Source organism: Euprymna scolopes, unplaced genomic scaffold, assembly GCF_053919585.1.
Source record: "Euprymna scolopes isolate OS-2025 unplaced genomic scaffold, ASM5391958v1 sca162, whole genome shotgun sequence".
NCBI lineage: Eukaryota > Metazoa > Mollusca > Cephalopoda > Sepiida > Sepiolidae > Euprymna > Euprymna scolopes.
In genome coordinates this window covers 8,868-27,500 of record NW_027633172.1, presented here as the reverse complement: position 1 = coordinate 27,500, position 18,633 = coordinate 8,868, and the positions used below count along the sequence as shown (strand labels likewise).

Genomic DNA, 18,633 nt, shown 5'->3' with positions numbered 1-18,633 from the left:
GAAATGAGTTTAAAACATTTAATCTGAAAAGGAAACACTAATTGTAATTTTCATTTTTTTTATATATATATATACACACACCCAAAATCTCTCTCTCTCTCTATATATATATATATATATACACACACACACACACACACAAAATCACTACTAAAAACATCTACTTTTTCTTTTGAAGATAGAATGCCGACATTTTGGTTGAATTGCAAATGTTGACTTTTTGATGTCAGATTTTTTGTGTATAAAATTACTATCGCCCCCCCCCCACACCTTTTTGAGTTTATGTAATTAAATATAATTTGTTTCTTATACAAAACATTTCTCAACATTTTGATAAATAAAAAAAGCAAATAATTCTAAATATTTCGCACAGTCATCTGCCCTTTATCAACTGTAATTTGGGTGCTAATGCAGAGAGTGATCCGCGCTATTTTTTAAATCGTATTTCCAAGTTTAATTAAAGTTTTTTTTTTTATTATTCAATTGTAAGGTTGAAGTATAGAATAGGTACAAAACACCCTCCCCTCCCCATGTTAAGAACGGCTTTTTAAATAACGTTATTTACGTCCGGATCACTCTCTGTGCACTGCACCACTGCACCTGTACCGTAATTTGTGAAAATAATTTTATCAAATGTGCAACTTCTATTTAAACCTTTACAAAAAAACAAATCATTGTATAATAAATATATTGCACATTTTTTATTCTGGTGTGAATTTTTGTTAATTTTGATTTCATTTTTCATCACTTCCTCCTCCTCCTCCTCCTCCTTCTCGAATCGAGGTTTGACAATTCCCCCTCCTTTCACCACACACATCAGATCCATATTGAATGTTGTCCCTTATTTACTTTCCTCTCCCCACGAGGACAGTTAGATACTATTTTTAGGGGTGGGTGAGTATCCCTTCCTCTCTCCTCTCCCGAAAAAAAACTGGAATAGCAACAAAATCTATCTATATATAGTCTCGTCGTCCCTCATACTGATTCGTGCATCCACTTGGCTAAAAGATAATGCCTGGGTGTATGGTCTCTTTGATCCTAACCCGAACCGTGACCTCCAACTTGATTTCAATTTTATTAAAAGTGCAACTATTATGTCAGTTTTTTTTTTTTTTTGTAAACATTCCAGATTTTAAACGATTCGTGTTTTTGTTTTTAGTTTAAAACAAATTTCTTATTGATGTTTTTTTTTTATCCTCGTAAAAACAATCATAAAAAAAAACACAAATTGGGTTATTCTCTCTTTTCTCTTAATAAGGTTAATATCGGCTTAAATCACGAGAAGGGAGTGGCTGTCTTACCATTTGGTGAGAGTGGATCGGATTTAACTTCGTCCTGATCTGTTATGGGCTAAACTTAGCAGGAACCAACCAACTCTACTAATACTATTTAAGCCTTTCAAACACCACCATCCTCATCCTCCATCCCATCACCCCCCCCCTCATCTCTCTCTCCATCTCTCTCTAATTTGAAGGGGAGGGGGAAAGGAGGAAGAAAAGTCTCGTTTCTTGCAATTAGGTTTTTAACGTTCATCCTCTGTTAAGCACAAAACACTTCTTCCTTCTTGTGTTTTCATCTTTTTTTGCATCAGGTAAAAACATCCAACAACAAATGCTTCATCTTTTTAGCATCTTTTGCGTTTCATCAAATTTTTAGTTTTTATATATAAAAAATATTTTCATTTTTTTAATTTCAGCAAATAACAAAATCGCAACCATGACGAGCGAACTCGAGGCTTTACGGCAGGAGACCGAACAATTGAAAAATCAAATTAGGGTAAGACTTTTTTTTTTTTTTTTTTTTTACAGCAACCAAGAAAAAAACTGGAGAAAAACTCGACTACAATCTGAAAATTTTGGACATTTTTTAATTTCATGTTTCTGGATTTGAATGCAAAAAAACTTCAATATTGGATTACCAAATGGATTTCATAATGGATTATTGTTTTTGAAACTACAAAATTTCACATTTGATGCAACAAAATATGGCCTTCGGGACAAGATCAAAGTGTAGTATCTGTTCTTCAGATGCTACACTTCTATTTCTTGTTTTCTGTCAGTCGAGGAAAAATCCTTCACGACTGAGACAATTTTTATTTTTGTTCCTTTTCTCCACATTAAAAAACGACCCTGGTGTCTAACTCTGTCCCGTGGGGAGGCATTGTAAATAGGAACAAAATATCTCATCACCCCCCCCCCCCCAATACCCGGTTTTCGTTTAAAAAAAAAAATCTACAAAAAATATTTAAAAAATTTTCAGCGCCATTTTTTTTTTTTTTTTTTTTCCACATGAAAATATTTCAACTATTTTTGTTTTGGTGTTTTTTTTTTTTAAATAAAAGCGAGACACCGATTTTTTAAGTGTTTTGAAAATGTCGAAAATAGTTATATATCCAAAAATTAGGAAAATTCGTGTAGAAAATTTTTTTATAGTTAAAAGTAATTTTTACGGAAAATTGGGAAATTGCTTTTTCCCTAGATGTGAACACCTTGAAGATTGCAATTACATGGGAACATACTTATCTCCCTTATCGCCATGGATTCCGCCATTTGTAATCTACAGCGAAAGAAAAACACAATAGCAGTTGTTCTATGAATTTTTGATATATTACTATTTTCGACATGACAATAAAAAAAATCAATTTGTTGACTTTATCTTAACTAGCACCTGTTTCGACCGATCTGACCTCCGACCTTCATGTGAATCAATTTTTTTTTTTTTTTTTTTTTTTTTTTTCTGAAAAAAAAAAATGAAATTTTGATCAAAACCGTAATGGGGGGTGGGGGTGTCATTAATTTCCATATTTTTTGTTAAACAACGGAGTTGAACAAAATTATGCAACTCATAAATTGTGTAAAATGAATTGACCCCCCCCCCCTTTTTACTTAAAAAAAATCACAAAAAGACGGAAATCAATTTTTATGAAATTGTGTATTTATCAAATAATCACGAAATGAACTCGTTTTTAATTCTTAGTAGAAATGTATTTTATTAAACCAAAATATATCTTGGTACTCCATGGGCGTTGAGTTCCATGGCGACCAGCAGAAAAATTTAATGGTTAAATGTTTACTTTAAAATTTGGTTTTCGGGGTCGCTGACAACGAATCTGTCGCAAATTTACCGTTTGCATGGTATTAACCCCTGAACCCTCGCACTATTTTGTGCCAACTCATCGCTATTGTTTATGCTATTCTTACATGATGCGTTCGCGAGCGAGTAAGGTGACTTGTCACATCGCGGAAGAATTTTTTAGCGGACATTTAAAATAGTTTTCATTTTTCTGTGTTGTGCAGTTTTTGATGCTTTTTTTTTTTATTATTGATCTAAAAAAATTAAGTTTTCTTGAGCAATTTACAAAAGCATTTTTTATTTTTTTGGAACAGGAACTTTAATTTTTCATAAATTCTGTTTACATTGAGGGACGGGTGGTGTCGGTGTATATGTCGGCGCGTTACTTACGGAAAAACGGTAAATTAAACTGCAGAAGCACCTGTTAAATGTTGTACAAGTTTTATAATTGAAAATTGTCAGCGACCCTGAAAACCAAATTTTATTGGTCGGTGTTCTGTTGTAGTTAAAGTAAACATTTAACCTAAATTTTTCTGCTGGTCGCCAAGGAACTCAACGTCCAATGAGTACCAAATTGTGTTTAAAACTTATGCTTTTCAGTAAAAAAAAATCTGCATGAAAAAGCATTGTAAAATTTTTTTTCAAAAAATATTACCAAAAAAAAAGCCTGTAATTATGAATTCCGTACAACTTGAATAAAAATTTCTCAAACTACCGATATTAGCATTGAATTAAGCATTTTTTTTTATTTAATATTTTTATGCAAAAAATATTTCTATTTTTTAAGACTTTTTTTTGCATAATTTTTATGTAAAATTCTAATATTTTCCTTGAATCAATGTGAAACTTTCAGCGTAATATAGTTTTTATATAATCTTGAAAAATGAAATTTTTTAATATAAAAGCAGGAACATAAAATATACTAATTTTAAAAAATTGCACAAATTAGACAAACGTTCACGATAAGAATGTATGGATGCACATCTGGGAGAAAAAAGATCAACACTCCCTATCTCCCTTTAATTACCTGACGTCATTTTCAGACAGCCTTTCGATTGTCTGAAATTTGGGCTTTCGTACAAAATCCATGTTTACAAAACTTCCGTTTGTCGTGATTCTAGCTTTTGTGAGCTAAAATGCTTTTATTTCAATATCTTAAGACTTTACTAATTGCCTTTTGAAATAGACACAGAAAACTACCTTTTTAAAGGATTTTTACAACAAAATTTAGCTGAATTGGTTAGCTCGTCGTGAAAACAATTTTTAACTTTTTTTCACAATGTACAAATATTTCTTGTTTTTGTAAACAAACCTTAGTTTTTTATCTTTCGAATACAATCAAAAAGTAGTCGGAAACCTACAAAAATTATAAATCAGCTTTCAAAACTGTCCCCCTATTTTATCAACATTTTTGCCCATACCTAGCAACTGAAGAAGGTTGGAGATCACATCATTCGAATAAATTAGTTTTGTCAAAATGTGATTGGAAAATATTAAATTTCAGGTTTAAAAAAAAACTGAATGTTTTTTATTAAAATTAATTTTCTGACTTTATTTTTTTTTTTTGGTAGGATTACGTTTTAAATTGTTAGATGAAAGTACAGACTAGTTAGAAAACATTCATGTTAAGAATGGCTTTCTAAATGTTATTCCAGCACGGTAACTTTTCTGTATAAGTACCTATTTTTTAAATGCGAAATTAAATTTACCAGAATGCATTTCAGTTCTTAGTCATTTTTGTAAAAATAGTTGGAAAAATTTGACATTTCAAAATTTCAAGGAATTTGAAAGCCTTAAAAAATGTTGGAATCTAAAATCAAGTTTTGTAACTTTTTACAAATTTAATATTTTATGTCAATTTAAAAAAAAGTCCAATTAAAAATTTTTAATAAAAAATAAATCAGGCAATACCAAATCGTTTCAATATTTTCTATTGCCATAAATTCATCCTGTAAAATGAATCACAAAGTAAAACACATGTCAGCCTTTTCTTCTCTTTTCACTAAAGAGAAAATGAAAGTGGCTGACTTGTTGAGTGTATTGTGAAATTTTTCAAGTCAAGTATTATGGTTCATTTTTGTTTTAAATGAAATTCCAAGTGTCACACAAGTAAATACATAGCCATTTTGATTCCAAAATTGGCTGTAAATTTTTAAAAAGTAATTTTGAACTAACAATTCAAAGCAAATGTCAAGTTTTGTGCTTTGAAACTAAAATGTTAAAAAAATATTTTATTTGAATATTTAAACCAAATTCTGAAATAAAATTTTCAATCTTGAATGAGGATTTTCTGAAAATTTGATTTATAATGGTTGTTTTATAAAAATTAAAATGCTTTCTAAAAATGTTTTTTTTTTTGTAGTCCAATAATTTAATGTGTAATTAAAGTTTTGTTAAACATGAATTTGTTTTTTAGGAAGCGCGGAAAGCTGCCGCCGACACAACATTAGCAATGGCCACAGCAAATGTGGAACCTGTCGGAAGGATACAAATGCGAACAAGGCGGACACTTCGGGGTCATTTGGCCAAGATATATGCCATGCATTGGGCATCAGATTCAAGGTGATGCACCTTTTTGGTTTTTTTTTTCTTTAACAAAAATTAAATTTTAATTTCAACACTGCAATATCGAAAAGTCAATAAAAATTGATTTGCAAAAAAATTTCAATTGTTTACATTTGGCATAATGCATGGAAATATTTAAACGGAAAATATTTAAATATTCATTTTAAGTTTTATATTTTAAATCCTTTTTGATAAAAACAAACTTTATTTTGATTTCCATAAGAATTTGAAATTTGTTTATAACTGAAATTACAGCAAAAGCATTTGTCACGTATGAACACATTTCTTTGTATTTACTTCAATAGTGCTCAGTACATGAATAGAGCTTAATGTAAACCTACTTATGGCAAGTGAGCTACACATAATCGATTGTTTCATTCTAAAGAATTCATTAAACTAACAAATGGTTTTATAAGCAAAAATTTCTTTTTTTGACTCGTTTAAATCTAATTGTCCCATTATCGTTCGACTAACCAGGATGAAAACTTCATAATAAAAAATTTGTTTCTAAAAAGTAATTGCTGTATTCTCAAGCTGACAATCTTAGAAGATCTTATCGCACATATAACTTGCAAGAAATTCACCTGAACATCCATCATGGCCTTTAAACGTGACCTGAATTGACAGCATTCAGTGTTTTTTTTTTAATCCTAACTCATCCTTGTCGATAATTCCACGCATCGATTCGAGTTGCAATCCAGTTGGGGGGGGGGGCTTAAGATGGATACTTTTTTGTTTTTTTTCTTAGTGTAAAACGGTTCTGTTGCCACATGTATGGCTGTACCGCAACTCTTTCCGTCCAACAACAATGGACAACAATTCATTATCTGCATTCGTTCCCTTAAAATGCAAGGGCAACGTGACCTTTGTTGGAAACTCAAAGACCATCTCGGTTATCCATCTCTTCAACTTGTCCTGAGCAAAACCAGGATATCTTTTTTAACTGGCTATTTTAACCTTGTTAAAGAGTTTCTGTAAGGTAATTCTTTTTGTTGAGTAATTAGTTGATTTTTGCTGAACAAATATCAAAGATATTTTTTCAGCACTTTCTTCATAATTGCCACTTTGACGAGTCTTTCTCGCCAAAGCTTGAATTGCCTAGATCTTTTTTTGCAACCTCTCAAATGTGATTGTGCAATTATCAGAACACTTAGCTTTTGTGCTGTTTCCACTGTTTCCACATCTTCTGTGCAATTCTCCAACACACAGCTTTCAAGTAATGATGCAGATTACCCTCTTGCAACATTTCATTGCTTTCCAGTTGCCCATGCTCTCTCGATCCTTTGCATTTTACTGCGATTAAATATGGTTGGCATTACATTTTTTTTTTTTATGGTTCTGAAATAAAAACTATATTTCTCAGTTCTTCACTTCCATTGATCACCAAACTGATTTTTCCTTAATTGTTAAAAGCTGTTAAACTATTTGTATGAAAAAATATTTGCTGATAGTATTTCAAATTTTCCATTTAGTCTGGGTTCCCTCAATGAGATTAAACAAACTTTGTATTGCTTACTTGCCATAAGTATCTTTTATGGAAATATATTGCATTATCAATTTATAAATAAGTGCTTTCAATTACCTTGTTAGCTCCGCGAATGTATGTGTGTGTGTGTGTGTGTGTGTACTCGCACAATGAAATCGGTTGTGACAACTTCAGATGATGGGATTATTACATGAAGGAAAGATGGGAGTTTCAATATGTACATTGATATTTGAAGTACAAACATTAAACTACTAATTCCAGCTTTTGTGTGTTATGTGCAAAAACTGATTGTTCACTAATCCTAAGTGGGCTCCCTTTTTTTCTACTTAAAACCGTTGAATTTGCGTCCATCTTTAAACCTAATCAGCATTGCATCTTTTATCTCAAATAATTTTTCATTAATTTTATGCAGAACTATCCCAATACGTTAATTTGTAATTGTCTGTGTACACATTTACACCTGTTTATGTTCAAGTTTTAGAATGTTAAATTTCCTTATAAATGAACAAATATTCAAACATTTTAAATATTTTCACAAATCTTAAATGTTTTATTAAATGAAACTAATGAATGTCTGCATCTTTTGCTTGACGTGAACAAAATTCTTTTGTTTTTATGGCATATTTAAGTCATGCTCGTATATTCTTTTAATTCCGATTAAAAAAAAAAAATTAAACGTTAAAAAATATGTGCACAGATGAATGACTTGATCCTGATCTTTTAAAACTGATTCCTGCATAATGCTCTCAATCCTGTATACATTATGCATGAGTGAACGTTTTCAAATGCTGCTGAAAATGTATGCCTTGATCAATTCTGCTTCTGGGCAGATGAATTCGTTTCCAATGTTTTTAAAAATTTTATTTTTTCACATTCTTTTTTATTTTCTATAGTTTCTCTTTTAAAGTAAAATTACACTGGTCATAGATTTTTAAAATCTCAATATTTGACATATTTCATCCTTTTTCTTATATTTAATGTACATTTCCTCAAGCTAGTTATGTTTTCAATCAACCAATCAAATCCATTAAATCATTAAAATGCATGTACAAAGTTTTGAGTAAAGTGTTTTAAATTAACATACACTTTTTTACTATAAATAAAATCTTGATTGAAGAAAGTGCCTTGGAAATTTTTAATTCACAAAATATGTATTTGCTTCTGAGCAATAAGTCTGTTCTGTTCTCGATTCTTGCAGGTAGATCCTACGCATATATATAATGGAGAGAGTAGAGCTAGTTTCTTTTTTGCATATGTAAACCAGTAGGTGTATCAGAATTTTTGACACCCCTAACACGAAACTGCGAATAAAATATAAAAAAAACTCATAATTTCTCTTTTAAAAGTGGGTTTATTTTCTTTATGGATTATACTTCCAAAATAAACTATTAAAGTTCTATAAAAAGTAATAGAAATATTTTTTTTTTTAAATAGTAATGAAATTTACGAGTTCAGTATTTTTCAATTTTAAAAATCTATCAATTTTTCTATTGATTCTATTTTTACGATATTTTCAGGGTCAATGTGAAATTTTATGCTCTTTCCAATAAACCGAATATAATATTTTAGACAAACGTTTTTTTTTTTTTTTGTTTTTTTTTTTTTATTCACGCCCCCTATTTTGAAATGTCTATTAAAAAGTAAATAATTAATTTACTCACCAAAGTTTTATATATCACAAATTGGAGATAAAAAATCAATATATTCTAATTCAAAACAAAGTTTTTTAGAAATTTACTTGTAAGCCTTTTTTTTTTTTTTTTTTTTTTTTTTTTAATGAAACCTTGAAAAAAAAAAAAATAGGGTTTGAATTACATTTTTAGATTAATTATAAGCTTGGAAAGACGGGGTCGAATTATTCAATATTTTTCAAAGTTTCTGATACACCTAGTAAAACCAGTATTGCGGCGTCAACAGGTTTTATGCTAGACTCCAACTCAAACACCTAGCATCATTATGACTCCTAAAACCTGACTCCACAGCTAAGCTAAACGTTAAATCGCTTTTATGTTGCCAAGATCATTTGACTTTTTCTTTTTTTTTTTTTTTTTTAAGTGATATTCAAAGGATGTAAGTTTTATTTTAATAACTAAAATGAAAGATATTTTAGCAAATTTTTTTTTATACACTGATGCAGATATGTTAAATTTTTATTCAATAAAACATGATTTGATTAGAATTTAGACAAACTATTTAATGGATTTAAAGTTTGGACAGCAGTTGATGTTTTAGAATGAATGATGAACAAATGAAATCTGGAAAACTTAATCTCTTGAAAAGAATTAGTCACAATTTTTAAAATGAGGCTTTTTTTTTATCTTTAAAACATTTCATAAATTAGTGAAATCGGTTTTGGCTTGGTTAATAATTTCATACTATTCATTTTGAGTGTGCGGAAGGTGACCCCAAAAACCATTATAACACCCTTTATTAAATTTAGGTGGATGATGAAACTAAAGTTTGAATTTATTTTTTAATAGGATTTTGTTAAATATTACAATAAAACTTCAATTCGATAAAAATTAACTCTTTTAACAAAGTTGGATATGAATCAATAGTATGTGTATGATAGTTTAGCCAAAGATTTTTAAGTAGAAAACCTTTTGAGTTTATTTTTTTTTACTTCCAAACAAAAAGTACATGCTAGAATGTTTTTTAGCTTTAAATCAAAATTATGTTAATGGAAAATCTGGTAACATTGTTAAGTGTCACCTCACCCACTTCTCCTGTTCATTGTTGGGATTTCTTTAAACCACAACAGTTTGTAATCCTCCCCTCCTCACCCATCCCAAGAGTAAGGCTAGGCTTGTAGTTATCAACTGAATTTTATTAATTCCAATTTTCCTTTTATCTTTTTTCACTCTCCACTTGCTTTGAGAACAGAAGGTAATATTATTCCCAATAATTTGTCAGTTTATTTATATTTTTATTTTTTGCTTGACTTTAGCTTTTCTTCATTTTTATTTTTGTTTCTTAGACAATGCAAAAGGCAAAAAATGTATCCACAAACTGTGGAACCATGGCAACTGTTTCTGATTCTCTTTTTGATTGCTTTTCTCCTTCAATTGTGAGAAGAACATTGGATGGGGGGAGGGGGAAACAGATTGTTTGCCTAAATTCAAAATGTTAAAGCCTTTTGATTGTAGTCTTATATTTTGTCTGTCTTCTGTAATTGGGTTTTGTTATTTTGCACTTGTGATTTTTAAAAAGCCTCTTTTGTGTGGTCTTTTTTTCTTTATTTTTTCTTTTTTCAGATTTTTTCATTAATCTATTTTTCTCTAACCAATGTTTGCTAGAACTGTATTGTCTCTGTATTCCTTGCATGATTGCTGTACACTTTTTGCTATCTCAATTATTGCACTCTTTAGAAATTTAGCACTTAATGTTTTAAAACTCCTGAGTAATGGGCCTTTAAGTGCCCCCCTTGAAGCAATGTTAATCTTTCAGGATTGTTTAAAAAAAAAAAAAAAACTGAGTCAGCTTCTGTTTTAAGCAATCCAAATGCTTCTCACTTTTAAAAGTAGACTTTTCTTTTTTGTCCAATAACATGCAAACTTTTAATCTTTGCTCTTAACATTTAAATAATTAGTATTTCTACTTTTTTGAATTGTATCCCATTTTTATTTTAACTGTTTACCTCAAATTTGATTATTGCAATAGTTTGTTCCCTTTTTGTGGTCACCTCACTGCATGGTCAAATGTAAAATGCACATTCTAGTCGGCATACATGAACTAGAATTGTCTTTTTCACCTCCTGTATTACTTTTAATCTTAACAATGTACAGAAAGTCTGGGGAAGACTTAAATAACAAATCTCCATGTTTACCTAAACAATGTTTCGTACCACAATATAAAATATATCCTAATTTTATTTTTTGTCAAAAGTTGACATTGCTTTCAAATTTGTACACTTTTCATAAAATCAAACAAGTTATGAATTTCTGCTTTTAAGAATTTGCCTGAACCAATAAATTTTTAAAGAAAATTTAATGTTGGCAAAAATTTGGACTTTTAAATGCTTTCACACGCTTTTTGAATCCCTGCCAATTACATCACTTTTTCTCCAACTTCTCTGCATTGATACAAGTTCTAGCTCTCTTTTGAGGGTCACAGAGGCATGAATTGGTTACCCCTTCCCCTTTTTTCAAATTTCATTTAAAATCATTTATGAAAATGGTAAGTAGAGTTTTTCAATTTTGTTTCTAATTGCATTTGTTACAATTTCTGTGATTCTACAGAATTTTCTTTTTACATCCGGTTTTAATAGAATTTGGGTCAACTCAGCTATTGGTAAAATGTTCAAGATTTTACATCTTAATTGAAATCTTAATTGAAAAACAATCTGGTGAATCTGACAAATATATACTTCCTCCTCCATCCTCTATAAACCTTTAATCAGTTACGAAAAACATCCAGATGAAATTTAAAACATGGAATCATATTAGCAAGAATCAAACTTGAGTGTGAAGTTTCGACTTACTAAAAGTTGAACTTTTTTTATTTTTTTTTTTTTATTCTGTAAGTTGTACATCTTAATTAAATTATCCCTTCCCATCTTATTAGAATATTCAAAATTATTGATTTTACTGTTGATAAAACAAATTTTATGATTATTATCAACCTCATTACTCATTCTTCTGAATTCATGCAATAAATTGCAAATATTTGTTTGCATTCACATTTAAACTTTTGACGGCTTTCTTAAATAATCTTAACTTTTCTTTCAGAAACTTAGTATCAGCTTCTCAAGATGGTAAATTAATTGTATGGGATGGTTATACAACAAACAAGGTAAGTTTCGATGTTCAAGTTTTGGCACTTGTTATTGTATAATTTTTCACAGATACACAGGAACACATTTTTTTTTTTTTTTTTTCCTTTTGAAATTTTTTGAGATTGTTTTGAATTGTAATTTTAAATTTAATAATTATTCCTTAAATTTCTGAAACCGAGAATTATTTTTAATAAATTGTCTTAATCTTCCAGGTTCATGCAATACCCCTTCGTTCCAGTTGGGTGATGACATGTGCCTATGCTCCATCAGGAAATTATGTAGCCTGTGGTGGTCTGGATAATATTTGCTCCATTTACAGTTTAAAGACTAGAGAAGGAAATGTGAGAGTTAGCCGTGAATTGCCTGGACACACAGGATATTTGTCATGTTGTCGATTCATAGATGATAACCAAATAGTTACAAGTTCTGGAGATATGACATGGTACGTGTTTTGAACACTTCAATCCAAACATTCCCCCTGTTGAATTGTATGAATATTATTTTTACTATTCATGTAAATTAGCTTTAGTTTAAGTGTTTCCACTTAGCTTAAAGTATTACTCTTTGAAATTGATTTCTCTCTATAGCTAGCAATGTAAACCAATGTTAAAATTTCTCTTTAGTAGCAGAGATGATAACATACGGCAATTACTTTTACAGCTTGATTTTGATTCTCGACTTGCAACCCTAATCACGCAGTAACTATGATACAATAAAACACTTGTCTGGAAACTATTTCATTGTATCGCATCTCTGATCAATCTTAAAATTTAACTTATGTTGTAAATACAATTTGAATAAACACAATATCAATGAAATGTCTGCAAAAAGTTCTCCCTAAATACACGGGTTGCATCATTTCTTGATTAGAAACCCAAACTGTCAGGTGCCCAATTTTAATTATGACAATGTGTATAAATTTAAACCTTTTAAAACAATTTAGGTTTTTATCAATTGTTTATAATAGGCGTCATATTGCGCATGTAAATTTGAGCTTTTTATGAGAATTGACTTTCCATGGATTCGTATGAATAATTGTATAATTTTTTTTTCTAGTGCATTGTGGAATATAGAAACAGGGAATCAAATCACTTCTTTTGGTGGCCACACAGGTGATGTGATGAGCCTCTCTTTGGCCCCAGATATGAGGACATTTGTGTCTGGTGCTTGCGATGCTTCAGCAAAGGTAAGCAGTAGGCAGCTTTTTCTTTATGGGATCCAATTTTTATATTTGATCTGTTCCACTTTTTTTCAGAAAGTATTGGGTCCATCTGTCTGAAATTTTGTATGGATCTTTTATAAGGTGCAACAAAGTATTATGGTATCCATTTGATGCAGATTAGTGTTTAATGCAAAAATGAGCACAAATTTAATATTAATATTTGGCATAAAGCACCCATTCTAAGTCAAACTAAATTTTTCCTGTTTTTAAGGGCTAAAAGTTTGTTTATATATTAGTGGCCTAGGAAAGTCACAGGGGAAACAACCAAGCAAATCCCAAAGAAGCAAAACTGAAGGTCGCACATTAAGGGAATCATCCAGGGTCTATTTTTGGCACCTTTTTACAGCCACAAAATGTTTTTCTAGTTTTGCACGTGAATTACAAAATATCTGATTTTCTCCAAAACCTCTGGCCTTGATATAGGGGAGACTAAAACTTGCTGCTATAGTTTCAAATGATCTTAAATAACAGCAAGGGGAGGCTTCATTCCAAATATTTTTCATGTTATATCTCCCCTCTTTGGTTTTTATACATGAAGTAAATTTCACAGTATACAAAGATTTGATACTGGATATATTCATAATTGTACCTTATTTTCAAAAAAGAGGAGATATAACATGAGAAATATTTAGAATCAAGTCTCCCCCTGCTGTTATTTCAGTTCATTTGAAACCGTAGCAGCCAGTTTTAGTCTCCCCTCCATCAAGGCCAGAGGTTTTGGGGAAATATATATATATATATATATATATATAGTAACTCGGCTGAATGGTTAGAAGTACTGTTTAACTAGACTAAACTTGAGTTTTGATCTTTGAAGCATTTAGCTAGCCTCACTGAAGAGTTGTGATGCAGCAAAACTTTGTGTGTTTATAATGTATCGTTGGCCATCTTTAAAACTATCGCTTATTAACACTATTGTGATTGTATCACTTGAGTTAATGTTGGTCAGCTAATTTTAAGCAGCTCCGATTCCATAGCAATGTATGGGCTCAGACTCTAGTCTTGTTCGAGTGAAAATACTGTGATTGGATAGTAATTTCTTTCCGAAAAGGTTTACCTTGAAATTTTAAAGAATATAAAACTATTCTGTCTTGGTTCAACCGGTCCTGTCAATAAATCAAAATCGAATTGTTGAATCTTGTAATTTCACTGATTTACTTAATCTTGTATTAATGTTCGCAATCAAATTCCATTGTTGCTGCTTCAAGATTTAACTTGCTGTGCATAATGTCTCAAGCAAATTACATCCTAACTTTTGAATCTGTTTTCAAATCTTAAATTTAGAAATAAATGAATTAGCGGAAGTTCTTTTTAATATAATTTGGAAATATGAATAATTCTTTGAAATTCTTTCATCTTATGAAATGGTAAACAAAATTGTATAAATACTTTTGGATTTTTTTTAATTTAAAATTTATCTTCATAAATAAGAAATGGAAATAAGAATATATTTCAATATTATTTTTAAAAAAATTAACACAAAAACAGTCCAAAAACATTCAGGTTCCTTAATGCTAACTGCTAAACCACAGAATGGGTTTTCTGTTTTTCTTTTTTGTAAAAGCAAAATTACTTGTTACAGTTACTTGTTGTTATTTAAAAAATTGTCTTGGCTCATTCTATCCTTCGCTTTCTCTTATTGCATATGACTAACAAAAATTAAAAATAAAAACTTAATTCTTATAAACTATATCATTGTAAAACATTTTTCTCTTTAATCCTTTAAAGCCAATATTTTCTGCAAATCAACACCTTTGTACATAAATATTGTCTCTTCCAAAAATGATTCCATGGAATAATACTGAAGTCTAGCGGCAATGAAATTAAAAAAAAAAAAATTGGAAAATCTTGTAATTCTAACAAACTATTCATAGACTAAATTTTATTTAAATAGAAATATTTTTAGTTGAATGTAAAAGGCCATATCAATTTTAAAAGAAATTTGAAAAAAAAAAAACAAGATGTTAACATTTTGTCTCAGATTGAATTTTTATTGAACTTGATTTCTTTTCAGAGAAAGTTTACAAAGTATAGCTCTCCATTTCTTTGTTTCTTCCTCTCTTTAAATGATTTGTGCATATTAATCGTAAACTTACATTTCGAGAGGGGGGAGGGGTATATAAGTTAGATCTCAAACCATAAGTTCCGTTTTAAATTTGTAAAGCTAAGTTTAACTTAATTTTTTTTTTTTCTTCCACCTTTTAAATATTTTCTACTGAAGCGAGTTAAATATTTAATTTTTGATCTCCATATTTTTAAAGTCAAATCAATCCTTATGGGTTTGCTATCTACTGAAGAAAAGGTTATTTTACTTGTAATTGAGAAGGGAGGGTGCAAGTTCATACCTTTTTGTTTATTTTTTTATTTTACACTGTACCTGATAAGATTTCAGCTGTTTTTCTTTAAAAATTGAGTGAAATGGGGAGGTAATTTTTATTACATTAAATTTTGTATTTTCGTTTTAGCTTTTTGACATCCGTGATGGAATCTGTAAGCAGACCTTCACAGGCCATGAATCGGATATTAATGCCATAACAGTAAGTAAAACTCTTATTTTCACCACTTTTCACTTTTTCCAATTTTTTTCTCTTTATTTTCTTAATGAAATCGGTTTCTTTCTAGTACTTTCCTAACGGCTTTGCCTTTGCAACTGGCTCCGATGATGCAACCTGCAGATTGTTCGATATCCGTGCAGATCAAGAAATCGGAATGTATTCACACGATAATATTATATGTGGTATCACTTCAGTTGCCTTTTCTAAGAGTGGTCGTCTTTTACTTGGTGGCTATGATGATTTCAACTGTAATGTATGGGATGTCCTCAAACAGGAACGAGCTGGTAAGATTTTTTTCTTATAAATTTGTAAATATAAGCTTTGGTATATCTTTGTAAGAATGGAAATTCTTTAATGCTTAGTCTTGTATTTGCTCCCTCCTCCTTACTGTTTTGCTCGCAGTTGTAACTGCATTATAAAAACCATATCTAATACTTGAATTATGGAATATTTTTAAACATTTTGTCACATTGAATTTTTAATTCCAAGTGGTTGTCTTGCTGATTTTGTTTGGTTTTATAACAAAATCTTTTGGATTGTTGTACCAAATTTGTTGTAGCTCTTCAAAAAGCATCAGTGAACATTGTTATAGTAAAAATGATTTAAAATGCATCTAGACTATAAACCAGTTTCTAATCTTATCATATAATCATGAATTTTTATTTTTCATGTTAAATTCTGAGCAATATTTATGCCACTTGTCATTTTTAATAACATTAAAAATAAAAAAGGAACTGTTTACAAGTTTATACTGTATCGATCAAACTATTGTTCTCATCTTTACAGTGTTATTTATGCAATCTTTCGGTCGGTTTGGTCTTCAATCGTCCTCGGACAATTTGGCCGTTTCCAAGCTACCAACATGCCTGAGGACGGTTGAAGGCCAATCCAACCAAAATATTTCACAAATAAAACGAGAACAATATTCAGATTCATACAATATGAATAATTAGCCGTCATCTAAAAAAACCTCAGAATTTTTTTACAAGTTGTATCATGTCTGATTGCGGCAAATGAAAAGGGTGGCATTAAGTCAGTATGTTGATTTCATTTACTTTTATCAAGAATATTTTTCAGTGTTACTCTAATTTCAAATGTTCATAGATCAGTGCTGACTGAATTTTTATTTTGTAATCTGTTAGATTTTATTCTTCATATTAAGTTTATATGTCCATATTAGTTGGATGGCTTTTAGAAATTGACTTCCAAATCTCTGGCCAGGTCTTTATCCTTTTTTTCTATCAAATGTATCCTTTTCTCCCATATTTTCTTTTGCCAACTAACCCAACTATCTCAACTGTTCTACATGTTGAAACTTTTCATTTCCATTCATTATATTGGAAATGAGTTAATCTTTCATGTTAATTTGATAACATTCTTCAGTATTAAAATTGAATGATTTGATTTAATATTAAATATACACATGCTCGTTACGCTTTGTTAGAATCTAATGTTTTGACATTTTTTTTTTTCTTCAGAAATTATGAAATTAAATTTGGATTCTAGTTGATAAATTTAATGCAAAATGTGTTCCCATTTATCATATTGGTATAATTTAGTCTTTTAATTTTTTATCAGAAATCTTTCAATCCTTATTGATTTTTCTTTTTTTTTTCCCCCCCTCACAGGTGTTTTGGCCGGCCATGACAACAGGGTGAGCTGCTTGGGTGTTACAGAAGATGGCATGGCAGTAGCAACAGGCTCATGGGACAGTTTTCTCAAGATCTGGAATTAATGTATTTGATGTTTCAAGTCTCATCGTATTCTGCTTCTGCACTGTTTCTAAGAGAGCCCACGACCTGCAAACAAGTTCCTCCATATTTCAAATGTGTGTGCGCAGGCCATCTTCAGTGTAGGTCAGTTGGCACCGAACTTTTCTAACAAATGCTTAATGGAACTCATTCAAACTTTTCAAAACAACAAAAGAAAAAAAAAATAAAACAGTTCTCTCTCTCTCTCCACTATTCTCTCTCTCTCTCCTGATCATCTCTCTATTTGCATCCAACGTCTTGCTACGTTATTCTGCATGATTCATAGACATTGCTTCTTCCCATTTGCAAAACTGTCTAGTATGCCTTCTTAAAGCTATTGACAATTTATACATCTCTATGTATTACAACAAAAGGAAACATCAGTTAAAAAAGGCAACAAAAATAGTTTCTTTGGGTAAGGTTTTTGGTTGGATTGGCCGAAATCTGGCAAGTGCTCCCACATAGCACCTTACCTGATCCAATATTTCTGCAGGATCCTTAAGTGTACTATCCGATCAAACATTTGTATGCAAGAAGAATAACCCTAAAACCCTGTGTTAGTCTGCTAGAAACGTTTTGGTTCACCACGTTCCTGTAACATTTTTCTTAGTAATATATTTTTTATTTTCTCTTGGGACCATGGTCGGGAGAAAGAAAATTAAAAAATTTCCATACCAAAAGATAAAAAAGGGCTGTCTTCTAGGTCTGTTTGTGTCCACTGTACATGTCCAGTAACAAACAGGATATTTTAAATGTTCCAAATTGAAGCTGGCTTCTTGCACTTGTCTTAACAAAAAAATTGAAAAAGTTTTTTTTAAAAAATCATTTAACAAAAAAAAAATTTAATAATAAAAAAAAATCTTGGCAGAAAAGTCTTTTTGAATAAAAAAAATTATCAAAAAAAATAACTTTCAAAAGAAAAAAAAATATATATATATATATATAAAAAACCAACAAAGATACCATTTAAAAAAAAAAAAAAAAAAAAAAAATCCTATCCCCCATTTCTAGAAATTGCCACTTGTGGCTATTTATATGTACATATGTGTATAAGTGTGTGTATCTCTGTGCGTGTATGCCAGTTTGCATGTGTGTGCATGTAAGCATGTGTGTTTAATATATATATATATATATATATATATATATATATATATATATTAATAAACGCACATATTGGATTAATTTTTTTTCTCTCCCAACCCATCCCT

At 30.1% G+C, this 18,633-nt stretch overlaps 1 protein-coding gene across 2 annotated transcripts in view; it reads left to right on the top strand.

The window, feature by feature from the left end:
* LOC145273787 (guanine nucleotide-binding protein subunit beta) overlaps positions 1 to 18,268 on the top strand; it is a 22,554-nt gene extending 4,286 nt beyond the window's left edge. Inside the window, exons 1-9 of one of the 2 annotated variants that reach the window (XM_080127126.1) lie at positions 1,285 to 1,591; positions 1,697 to 1,776; positions 5,489 to 5,634; positions 11,851 to 11,914; positions 12,110 to 12,339; positions 12,954 to 13,083; positions 15,585 to 15,656; positions 15,742 to 15,958; positions 17,303 to 18,268. In XM_080127126.1, coding sequence (XP_079983252.1) covers positions 1,717 to 1,776; positions 5,489 to 5,634; positions 11,851 to 11,914; positions 12,110 to 12,339; positions 12,954 to 13,083; positions 15,585 to 15,656; positions 15,742 to 15,958; positions 17,303 to 17,409 — 1,026 coding nt within the window. In that variant the 5' untranslated portion in view covers positions 1,285 to 1,591; positions 1,697 to 1,716 and the 3' untranslated portion in view covers positions 17,410 to 18,268. Of the gene's footprint in view, positions 1 to 1,284; positions 1,592 to 1,696; positions 1,777 to 5,488; positions 5,635 to 11,850; positions 11,915 to 12,109; positions 12,340 to 12,953; positions 13,084 to 15,584; positions 15,657 to 15,741; positions 15,959 to 17,302 lie in introns of those variants that run through there. The other variant, XM_080127125.1, reaches the window with a different exon arrangement.
* Positions 18,269 to 18,633: the final 365 nt, after the last annotated feature.